The sequence below is a fragment of the Pocillopora verrucosa genome, chromosome 3 (genome assembly GCF_036669915.1).
Source record: "Pocillopora verrucosa isolate sample1 chromosome 3, ASM3666991v2, whole genome shotgun sequence".
In the NCBI taxonomy this organism is placed as follows: domain Eukaryota; kingdom Metazoa; phylum Cnidaria; class Anthozoa; order Scleractinia; family Pocilloporidae; genus Pocillopora; species Pocillopora verrucosa.
Window position 1 is genome coordinate 20,164,842 of NC_089314.1, and position 12,269 is coordinate 20,177,110.

Consider the following 12,269-nt stretch of genomic DNA (forward strand, 5'->3'; position numbering starts at 1 on the left):
CACACCGGTCATTTGTCATAAACATGTACCTTGTCACGATAGCCTGACGCTGTATTTCTCCATGAATTTTCTATCGGTCGCCCCAAAGAAGACGAGAAATGGACATTTTTCGATATATCAGCAGTTTTCCGAGCATTCTAAGTAAAACCAACCAAACAAAAAAAGGGAAACTTTGATTGAACGCTCGTAAATACTGAGAATCTGAGAGCAGAAATCTCAACTTGTCAGCGGCAGTACTACATGTAAAACCCAGTCGCCACAATAGCAATTTGTACGACTCGCGTGAAAATCATCACAAAGTGGAGATTTTGAATTACTCAGTATCTCTGCAGTACAGCAAACGGAACAGGGATCTCATCACAATCAATTTCCAAAAATTTAGCCTTTTTCAGGGAGCCTTTCACGTGCTTGAACGTTGTATTGGCTTTGAGCCTTGAGATTTATTTCCCTTGACAATAAAAAGCTATAGAAAGTGCTTACAAAATTACAAAGGAACTATTTTTGATGTCGCTTGGACCGAGAAATACAGATTTGAAATAATTAATGCTGTCACTGTTGAACTAATGGGCACAATCTTCTCAGTTATTACATTGATAATCTCCACATCAGGGGCGGATCCAAGAATTTCTCAAAGGGGGGGTTGTACACTATTTTAGTAACCTTTAACGCCAATGGTGTGGAAGGCGAGTGACGGCCCCGTGCCTCTGGCTCTTAAGGGGTCCGGAGCCATGCTCCTTCCCCCCCGCAAAAAAAATTCCGATTTTTTCCTCTAAAGCGCCATGTACAGAATTCCTGAGACTTGAAAAGCGTTGTGAAGGTATGATATGAAATTTGGAGTTTATCTTATTTTTCAGCAAGAAACCCAAAAATAAAAGTGCATGATTGAAAGGGAGCAGTATCAAAAATAGTTATTTGTGATTTCTCTACATACCTCGTTAATCAAACAACGTAGCCTGAAAAAGTCTCTTAGGATGAGCTTTTACAAAGGCCTCGCATATCTCGTCTACCTCGAATCTCTCAGAGGTCTGAAAAGTGCTCTTCACACATCGTTGATCTGGTGCACGTCTTGATCTGTTTCACGAGCGAAAAGGACCGCTCAGCTTCCGCACTATTGATCGGTAGGGTGCATGTAATGAGAAGAAGACGATGGATATTTGGAAAAGCATCCTCATCAAACGCGCCAAGTGCGAATAGAAGATTGCTTGGAAGATTCTTCTCTGCTGACTACCACATAATTTACCATCTTCGCAGCTCATTCTCAAGGGATTTGGGAAATGGAAGGTCATTCTCCCAGAACAACATGCCTTCTGTTGCTTCAGATAGCTTAGATAGTTATTAACTATGATAGAGGGTACTAGATAAAGCAAGCGACGGGTGTGGCGATCTTCGTCAGAAAATTGGTCTTGCATTTGAATAGTCAGAGAATCAAGAAGGGGAATAGCCACAAATTTTTTGTAATGATAAATTGGACTACAGCTGGGAATGTTTGAGCGATTCCTCAGTATGCTGCTTGTCTTTCTGGGTCTAGCTTCAACAATTCCCAATTTCTCAGCAAGGTCTAATATTTGTTTGGACCAAACTTGAAAGTCGCTGTCAATGTTTTTTCTAACGGACTTGATGTTTCCAACTACTTCGTCAACCATCATGTAAGCTTCTAAAATATCTTGGTCCCGTTTCTGCAGCTTTGATGCAAGAGCTTTGACTTCAATAAGAATATTCTTGGTCGCAATAAAAACCACTACGGTCTGGAATGACAACAAAGAGGCTTTCAGTCCCTGGGCTTTTGTAATAGTATCTTTGTCCCAATTCCAGCTTCAGTAGACGATTTCAAGTTTGGGCACTCGTGGGGGGAAATAACAGCATCTAGAAAGGTGACTAGGAGCTCATACATTTCCAGGAAAAGATCTAAGCACGTGTGTCTTTCCACCCAGCGTGTCTTGTATAGACCTGGAAGCTTACTGTGGGAATTCTCGGGCAGGTATTCTTTCAGAGTCAACCCAAACAGCTGCTGTCGCTTTGGGCTGTTATTTAAAAATAAATATGCTTCGTTAATCAGACCTACCAAATTTCGCACTTCTGACAGTTTGCATGATGCTGCGATGGAGAGGTTCAGGCAGTGAGCATAGCAATGTGTGAAAAGAGCTAAAGGACTGATCTCTTTTATCTTGGCCTGCACTCCTTCCTTTCCACTTGACATAACGGAAGCTCCATCACATGCCTGACTACGGATGTTGTTAGGATCCAAAGAAATAGATGTATCAGAGAGAGATTCCAAAATCTTTCTTGAAATCATGGTGTCATTTGTTCGTTCCAAATGCATGAAATTAATCAGGCATTCTTTAGCACGAGGCTCGTTTGGCGAGGACTGGTCCACAAACCTCAAGCATAAAAATAAGATCTCCTGGTTTGAGTGTGGATCAGTACTCTCATCAGCTATGATTGTGAAAGGCAGGTCCTTAGTCCTTAGCTCTGCTGAAAGCCTTTCCTTAATTTTTGACGCCTACACGTTCGCGAAATGTACATTACCTTTTCATAACTTGACAAGCAGTCGAATGATGGAAGTGGAAAAACTTTGTAAAAAAAATTTATTTATAATTAATTTATGAAGAATAAAACAAATAACAAGCGACAAATGCTCCTCAAAGGGGGTTGCAACCCCCTCAACCCCTCTCCTGGATCCGCCTCTGTTACATAATAGCCGACTATCAGGATTCACCTACAAATCTTTCATTCTGTAAGCTTAGCATCCTACGTTTTGCAATGTCAAAAAAGCTCTCGATTTCCCTAAAACTTCAAGTTTTAAAATAGCAACAGGAATCTGTGATATGAACGACAGAGGAACTTTGATACCTGAATAACGAAAAGAAATTCCTATGACGAGGACGCAGTTTATAACTAATTTGAATATAAAATCATGTTACAGCAACAATCGGTATGATTGTTTTTTCGCGAGGAAAATTAACAATACAAAGCCATCATTTAGCTATCGTCATGTCTTCTGCAAATGTTGTATGCGTGAATTTAGTCTTCATTCAATAAACAGCAATGAGACAAAATTTAAAATTGAGCTCTCCGATAACACCATTCGTGCACTGTCAAAATGACGTGAAAGTTTACGTTAGTCTAAATTGTAACCCGCTCAGCGAATGTAAAAGTAACCAGAAATAAAATCAAAATTGCGCTGATATCGCAAACGCCTTCGGAGCTTTTTCTTGACCTTCAAAGACTACGTCATATCGCGCCATGGGTGAGATGCTCTTGGCGGACAAAGCCATGCTTACAAGCCGCGTTCCTGTAGTGGAGTAGTTATCACGTCTGCTTTATACACGAAGAATTGCAGGTTCGAACCCTACTAGAAAAACGTGTCACAATTTATAGGTTGGAATCCTACTAGAAACACGTGTCACAATTTGCAGGTTCGAATCCTGCTAGAAACACGTGTTACAATTTGATTAATGAAGAAACTATAAGATCAGATTCATCCATTGCAAAAATCCCAGGACTTTCAATGATTTCGAGTTGGTTTTATGTGTTTCCGTAAATCTCTCATAGCCATTTTTGCTCTAAAAAGTCGAAACCTCCGCGGTTGTAACAACTTCCTTTATTGTGCGATTATTTCTCAACAATTCCTGAGCGTTAAATCTGACTATTTGAGTCACATTTACTCGCAAGGTTCATTTGCTTACTTACAAATTTAACTAGAGGTACATACTCTATTAAATAATTTGATCAGTTACAACTGCTAAACACGTTTTAACGGCATGCAAACTCGTCTGAGGTTTCTTGTCGCCTTTTCCTTAATGAACACACATGTGTCTCTTTCCTACGATACAAGATTTACTACTTTGTTAAATTGGTGAAGAGAGCATGATATATTATACATTTTTACGAGAGATTGGTTTGTTTTCACTATCGGTTCTCGTTAGGCACTGAGGTTGATTGAACACGAGTCTCCAAAAGAGCACGTTCGTTCGTTCGTTTTACAGGTGCGTCTTAATGTGCTGCCATTGGTGCATATCCCTCACATTACGAATTATAACGACTATTAAGCTCAAACGATCAATAATTAATTAGTCAACGAATCAAGCTGCTGTTGTACTTTGTAATCCACAAACAAAAATCATTTTGGATTAGCCATAGAAGGGATTGAATTGCAGTGATGTTTCTCGCAAACAACTGTTATTCTATATGAAAAATAAGGAAACAAAAACAGCATTAACAAGCATGTAAAAGATAGTTTCTGGTCGTTTTTCTCTATTCCCCTGCCTCAACCGTCAGACTTCCAGGGTCTGATTGATAATTCACCTTTTCGGCGTTAGGTTTCACGTATAGTGTCACGAGACTTCTAATGGTTACGATACGATTTATAAGCGAAATGATAACGAAATGATTTGTAAGCGGCGAGTCCATGCCTGACTCCGGTGGAGAAGTAAATAAAATGATTAAAAATATCCTACAATCCAAACGGCCGCGAAGCGTTAAAATTGGTCACAGTCTTCAAAAAAACTAGATTGAGAATAAACATATCAGGAATTATTGATTTGCCTGAAGTAGTGGTGCCGTTTTCATCGAAATTTGGACACACTAATAGAACCCTTTTTTTCGACTGCGAAGGCGACTTCCCCACACAAAATTGTGAAATATCTGCTCACTGAAATGTCCCGTTTCTGCAGACATTTATATATATATACATTATATTCATAGCGTTAAAACCGTCTCAAATTTTGTGATTTGCTATTCTAAGCTACAATTGCTCTTGAAGACTGAACTGGATTTGGCAGGATTTCCCCATTACGTTACATAAAACATTCCACGCAATACCATATGAAACGAAATTCTTTGAGGGAATTTAGACTTGATCACGTTCTACAGCGATTCGTGGGCAATAATCTCCTATCAGACGTGGTTTCATTTAACACTGTACATAAAATTTTTTTTTATTTTTCCATGGCGCGACAGAGGGAAGCTATTCACAACAAAATGCCGAAGCCGAAGTTCGGACTCGAGCTGTGGGTGGTTGACTCAAAGTCTAAGCTTTCGCAGTTTGTTTACATCACAAGTTACGTGACACTGCAAGTGCAATCTAACACCGAAAACGTGAATTCTTTCCTTCAGTTGTGACTTTAATACTTCTACACAAGTTAAGAGAATTTGGTTCTCTATGAAAAACAAATCATGTATTTCAGTCAAAAAAAAAACAAAAAAAAAAATAGGTGTTGGGAGTGGTATGTGAAATGCGCTCTCTCGATGACATATTACAAACATGTGTAAAACTCAAAGGGCAACTGGCCTTAAACCGGGGCTCGCTTTGGTTTCTGAGCACTGCTAGCGCTCTTAACCCTCAACTCCCAGAAGTGATTAACATGAAACTTTTCCCTAAAATATCCATAGATATATCTTGCAAACAGGTGATGAGAATATTCACACTTATCAGGTAAAAGTTGTTATCCTGATCTAACACCAAATTCTTGTACCTGATTTGCAAGGAATGCGTGGCAGCTAGACGGGAGAATAAGGATGAAGATCTTGGGAGCTAAAAGGTTAAATGTAATGTCAGTCCATTACAGCTCACCCTTACCCAACGAACACCTTCCGTCTCCCAGAATACGTTTTTCCCAAAAATCTCGGCCATTGCTACACAATTGGACCAGTAGGTTACCTTAACAAGAATAAAGCTCAATCCTCATAGCGATCGCCCAATTCCAGTCCATCGGAAGAACTCGAACATAGCGAACATAAATAAGCGGGTTAAGATCGTGGTAAACTACTATGTCTCTGTCCTTGTTTCCTTGGAAAACCTGAGTAGAATATATTTGGTCGTAAAATTAACGAGAGTAAGTTTTTTTTCTTTTTATACTATGGGTTACTCTTACCCAATAACTTTCGTGAATGCTTTTCTGTAGGTTCAATGACAGAGAGTATATGGCCCAGCCTAGTGTAACTGCTTTGTGGCTCAGTGGAAAAGGATCAGAATGCAGAATACAAAAAGGTTCTGCTCCTCATGGGGACTTTTTCTCCGCAAAAAAGTTTGTTCAATTAAGCATATTTTTTCATACCGTGTCTGATACGTCTCCGTCTCGCTTGTAGACTCTAAAAGTTTGTCCGTCATCGCCATATTGTAGCTTGTATTTAGTAACCCACTGCTTTGATGCAGGTTTCCCCTGCGTCGCTATGCCTATTACCCTTATGATATGCTGAAGATCCACTTGCAGCCATTGGTTGATGTTTTTCTCTCTAGCTACCCAGCCACCATGTCTAACCGGGTTTTCGGATCCTTTGAAATGTAATCTAGCATTCGGTGCGGCATGTCTATCATTAGACATGGAGGAAGCGGTGATCTGTGAGTCAAAAATAGCACCGCTTTCCATGCCAAGGGGAACTGGAGTTTTTGGTGATTCCGCACGTGAAATTGAGACAGAGAAATGCAATCGCACGGACATTGATTTGTTTATCATGGAATAAAGGAGGATTTTGAGAACGGTTGAATAGAAATAAAGGAGGATTTTGAAAACGGTTGAATAGAAATTTAAAAGCAAGTGCAGTTTCACCTTTCCACTTTATCTCAAGCATTATAATAAAAAATTTGATAAAGATAAAAACTTTCGCGTGAGTTAAATCTCTCCGACTTACAAGTGATGGTCAAAGCTCTATTACAAATGAAAATTGTAATAGAAACCGGAAACGGTTAAAGTTTACTGCGGCACCTTTGGAGTATCCAATGGTTTTTGGATCCCTGAAGTTTGCCTTGTCTAATTTCTGGATATGTTTAAATTGCTTTCCATATTGATGACTCAACGCTATCATGTTTTCGCGATGCATTTCGTTAGCACATCAGCATTTGAAGCTGTGAATAACGCAGTGAGTGTCCTCGGCTTCTTCAGCAGGTTCTTGTTTCCTTAATCCAAGATCTCATTATTAATTCTCATTACTGTCTGCTATATAACTCTTATGATGCTAGTTCTGAGAATTTGTTACTGGATCAACTAAAAAATCCTCAAACTTATCTTTCATTATTCTCATCACCTGTCTGATTGATGTTGTATGGTTATTGTAAGGAGAAATTCTGTCTTGGTCACTCGTGGGAATTTAAGGCTTGATTTCCACTTTGATTTAGAAGTAACCTAGGCCCCTTTTTCCTTGGCAATTTTTTTTGACAGCATTCGAGGACTTTCAAGAAAGCTGTAAGAATCAGAATGTTTCAAGCAGGTTCGGGAATGTTTGCGAAGGTGTGCGAAGGTTCGCGAGGACGGCAGACTCCGCACCTATTGGCGGAGAGACAAGAAGCAGCCGGGACAAGTAACTCATTGTAATTTAAAAATGAAGTCGTTGACATTAATCTCAAGAATACCTTTCAAATCAACGCTACTTACATTTGCAGTTGACGACTTTTAAATCTTCCTTGAAGGCCAGACAGTTGTGCTGAAAACATAAGAAATCATTCATTTTTCATTTTATCGGGTAATCAATACGTCCTCCAGGTTCATCACCCTATGGAGGCTGCAATAGCGAGCTAAATGAAAGCCTTTAGATGCATCTTGAAAGTCTTAGCTTCAAGCTAAATTTTATACTGAATTTTGTGCACTAAATCCGTATGACCACTTTTGGTCCACCTGAATTTATTTAAGAACTCTCAAATTAAATTTATTTAATTTTATTGAGTTTCGGAGCAGTTTGCATACATTGAATCTAATGATACTGAGATTTAAATTACCAGTTATCTGGAAAAATTGCTTATTTTTCTTTGAATGACCGTAGAACATATTGATTATCAGCACTCAATGAAATGTAGTTCATTCGCCTCTAAAAGAAGAAGATGAAAAACCGCCATTTTACCCGCATACACGTCAAACTACTTTAGGACCAAATCGATTAACACATTCAAAGAAAAATATGACAGACGGAAAGTTTTCACATCTGTCGTCGAAATATGAAGATTTTATTGGAAAGATACCACGAAAGAAAGACAAGTGTCTCGAGAAATCAATAACACCTTCTTCTTTGTCTTCTTTCAAGACCTTTTTTACCTTCGTGTCGTAAAATTGGGTGTAAATTGCTTCTTCGTTGTATTCCAGTTGGTTTCCTTTCTCAGTAAGGAGAACTCCCTCGTCGTTCAACTCACAGGTTCCCTCACTTTTGAAAACGTTTCTGAAATTTGTTGAAACGCATCGAGGGTCTCTCTGACATAGCAAACCACAGGATACAAGGCTTGCAGAGTGAATTGTTTTGAACGTGAAGCCTTTAAGTTGGCGATGATTGTAAGTTATCACTGGATAAGAAAGAGATGATTGCTTGAGAAATGCTTGAGATGCTACGACTTCGGACATTAAGAACAAGATAAGTCCAGCACACAGAGTAAAATTCATTTTGATTTTCTGGTGATCACTTCGTCTAAGGTATGCGTACTACTTAGCTTTGTAATTGTGTCGGAGGCGTTTTCATCAGAAGTCAACAAGGGAATGATATTAAATAATTTACATAAAATTTGGAGATTTTAATGATTTATCTTACCAATCATAGCCGTGCAATCGACTGGCTAATTGAAAGGATGGACTGAAAGCTGGATAACAATACGATTTCGATTTTAATTAGATGTTAAAGAAGATGACATGTCCGCGTGAAGTTTTAATCTCATCAGCCATTTCTTTTTGAATGAACAAAGATCTTATTTGATTCAGAGATTTAAAATGAAAAATGACCCGGTCGTTCATTAAATTTTTCTAGTTTGTCGGTTCTTATCATATAGCCTTTCCTGTTAGCTATGGACACGTCGATGTAGTTGTTGAGATATTATTATTGTTGTCCACTTTAGACGTTTCTGAATAATTTATTAAGTACTTAACCTCTTTAAAAAGACACTCTTTAAAAAAAACACTTCTCACAGACACAATTTACTCAGTTACAACTGACCTGAAAATTAATATGGCACTCACTAAATGTTTAAGAAACTTCTAGACACCAGTTATTATGTCAACAACTGCATCAAGGCAAAATAACATTTAAGTGATAACAACTGATAATCGGCGATGGCTGCGAGCTATAGCGGGATGAAACAAATTAGTTTTCATCGAAGGAAACGAAATGAAATGCTCAGAGTTTAGATATCACAAATTTGAAAGCAAATAGAACACTTCTCGCAGACAAAATAATTCCAGTTACAACTGAGTTGAAAATTAATGCGGTTCTATTTGCTTTCATTAACAATTGGCACTCAAGAAGCCGGAGTTGCTATCGGCTACGCCTCGAGCAACTCTTACGCATCCTTCTTGCTCTTCAAACTTCCCAAGTGCTCCATATCTCGATGAACGCACAGCTGACATATGAACCAATTGTTTTATAACATTTTCAACCCGATGGAAAATCTTTTTCTCGAGGGATTTGTTTGCTGACGTCATGAGTGTGTACAATAGGAATATGAAGCACGCTCGTGCAATTGAATTTGATTAGACAAATTTACTAGCTATGTTATAAAATTTTTTGATGCCTTGATACTAGTGTCTAGAAGTTTCTAAAACATTTAGTTAGTACCGCATTAATTTTCGACCAATCAGGATTGACGTTTTTTTTAAAGAGCCAGACGAGAAAGCCAAGTGTGTTTGTAGTAAAGCAAACCCGGTTGAGTTGTTTATGTTTTCTTTGTTTTAATCTCCCTCTGCCGATTTTTTTTGCCTCTACATCGCCAAGACTGTGATGGACCATCTTGCCCGCTTAGGTAGCTAATCAGAGAACAGGATTCACTTCATACTGCCCACGGGCACTGCCAGCGATATAATAACAAAGCTTAGCGACTTCGTATGATCAAATAAATGTTAAGGTAATAAGGTTTTATCAACTGAGTCGATAACGTAAATTTGCAACAGTAAGAGTTTCAAAGCTGACATTCCAGCGTTAGCCCTTCGTCAGAGCGAGAGACGAAGTGCTAACGCTTGAAACGTCTCCTTGGAAACTCTTTACTGTGGCCAATTTACGTTATCAACTCAGTTAATAAAACAAAATTACGTTGTTATACTCTTCCACCGACGCAGCAACACAGTTTCTTCAGAGACTCACCCCTTTATTCAAATATACTATGCTTTCAAGTCTCGTGAACGCAATGGTGAATTGGCGGTATGAAAACACTGACATCAATTAAATTACGCTACCTCAAGATGCACACATTTTTAGACATACACACATTGCTTCCATTAAATATGCCAGTCTAGCCTTAAATATGCAAAACACAATGTTTCTTAATGCAATGCAATAGGTTAAATTAAATTCAACTGATAACATTTTTTAAGTAGTTGTGTAAGGCCTGAAAAAGTATTCATCATTTCATGGGTTCATTGTTAACCAACATACTGACCATCTCCCAGTTGACTTGTTGTTAGCTCAGTTGGTAGAGCACTACACCGGTATCGCAAAGGTCATAGTTTGAAATCCCGTACAGGCCTGAATTTTTTTTTAGGTCATATTTTCACTACTGCTTAAGAAGAGTTTATTACTGCGAAGATCGCTTTCGCATTCATTTCAAGTGAGCTTCTATAGTTTGCGAAAGCTAGTAGGCTTAGCCTAGTGCTACCACAGAGGCATGGATGACATCAATAGAGATTAAAAGAAAGCTGAAATGTTATGAAATTTTCCAATTTTTAGAGGCAATGATGACAAAGAAGATCAGGACGATGATGAAGTCACCTTTAAGTTAAGGTGGCTTTTAGATTTTGTAGCGCAACCACACTCACTCTAGATCTATTGATGAATCAACTCCAATAGCAGCTAGCCATGTAGGCAATGCTTATCATTCAGCCTCAATACTCTACTAAGACAGGCAGTATAACAGTCGAAAATTTGAGTCTACTTATAACAGCATTGTGCTGAAATTTCATGGTGACTCTATATTTAGCGATTAAACATTGATTTACCAAATGTTACTTACTTAAGTGACGAGCACTTTCACATTTTTCTATTAGCAATTTTAACTTTTCTTTCCAATTATCTAAACTAACGTTTCGCAGTGAGTTCGCTTGTTTAAATATCTTGTAACAAAGTACTTTGAATATTCCTCTTTCTAGATCTGCTTTCAAGTATTCCATCCTGGAAGTACACGCGTCAGAAGGTTGATGGCTCTCACGCGAACCGCACGAATTTTCCAGCAATACACCAATGGATTTATGCAAGAATTAAACAAACTTATAAAATTGATACACTCATCCCAAGGCCTGGGGTCAGGTGAATTTCGGAAAAAGGAAGAGATGATGCCATAGGGAGAGTAGCAGATAAGCATTATTACGAATATACACATTGCATTAAAGGCCACCTTACTCGCGCGCGCTAATCGCACCAATTTGTTATTTTGATTCTCAAATTCAGCTTGGTCGAAGATTTGATTCTAATGATGACGCGCTATTTTGTAAATCATATTGTAAGCGCATCTAGTGGTTGCAATTTTGAATACTATGAGAGAAGAGTTAACAATATCATTTAAAGAAACAACCATTTATTCCACAGTCATAAGCAAAGACCAAATCCAGACAATTGCCACTACGATGAGTGCTCTCTTTGCGGTTACCAACGCGTGATAACGTAGATGAAGTGAGAGCCCAAGATATCTATCCACAGCTATGACTGCGATAGAGTTGAGGGATACCCCAGAGAGAAATAGAGCGAAGAACCCCACTGTTTTGCTGATGTCGCACTCCAGGTTACTATCATAATCATTACTCTGACTCTTTAATCTAATCAAAACTCTTACCCTAAAGACTGCAGAGAGGGACAGGACGACCAAACCAACCAGCAAATCAGATACAGCGAGATGGATAAAGAAAACTCTTGAAGGAGGAGTTATGCTCGGGGCAGTCCAAAAGGCGTAAATGACGATAGAATTGCCAATAATTGTTAGAAAGAAAGACATGGCGGTAAAAACCTAGAACCTTAGTTGATGCTTTTCTACATGTTCATCAGCAATCAAATATAACATAGATATAAACTAATACAGTTTGATCTCACTTATTTCTACTTCTCGTTGTCTAGCGTTCTCAAGTATCTCGACTTCGTCTCAGACCCACCAAACACAAAAAAATGCGTTGGCGCACGCGCATACTGCATTTGAAATTATGGCTGAGTTTTAACTGGGAAAATACGGATCTTAAACGTGTTAGACAGCTTCTTATTTTATTAATCGTTTTTTTTTTCATAAATGACCCTCGCAGTAAATAATCTGGTCAACTCTAGAATCCTCAGTGCCGTTGTGAAGAAAATAAATTTCAGATCCACTTTATCAATTGTTATCATTC

General features: G+C 38.5%; 1 protein-coding gene and 1 pseudogene across 2 annotated transcripts; both read right to left on the reverse strand.

Annotated features, from left to right (window-relative positions):
- Positions 1–765: 765 nt before the first annotated feature.
- On the reverse strand, positions 766–3,275 carry LOC136279638 (52 kDa repressor of the inhibitor of the protein kinase-like; annotated as a pseudogene).
- Positions 3,276–3,612: 337 nt separating this feature from the next.
- Positions 3,613–8,369, reverse strand: LOC131770099 (retinoschisin-like). 2 transcript variants are annotated; one of them, XR_010717047.1, is made up of 3 exons: positions 8,025–8,369; positions 7,371–7,419; positions 3,613–4,184 (listed from the first exon to the last, which is right to left on the reverse strand). XR_010717047.1 is itself a non-coding variant. In XM_059085812.2 (3 exons), exons 1-2 carry the CDS (start codon positions 6,438–6,440, stop codon positions 5,661–5,663), a joined length of 522 nt encoding a protein of 173 aa, XP_058941795.2. In that variant the 5' UTR covers positions 6,441–6,452; the 3' UTR covers positions 3,613–4,184; position 5,660. The 2 variants fall into 2 exon arrangements, 1 of the variants encoding a protein (XP_058941795.2); XM_059085812.2 differs by lacking the exons at positions 7,371–7,419; positions 8,025–8,369 and adding exons at positions 5,660–5,798; positions 6,057–6,452.
- Positions 8,370–12,269: the final 3,900 nt, after the last annotated feature.

Excerpts from the sequence above, each read along its gene's own strand:
- LOC131770099 (XM_059085812.2), bottom strand. The coding sequence starts at position 6,440 with ATGTCCGTGCGATTGCATTTCTCTGTCTCAATTTCACGTGCGGAATCA. Across the intron at positions 5,799-6,056 it reads ACGGAGACGTATCAGACACG|GTTTTCCAAGGAAACAAGGA; the intron begins GTATGAAAAAAT and ends TATTCTACTCAG.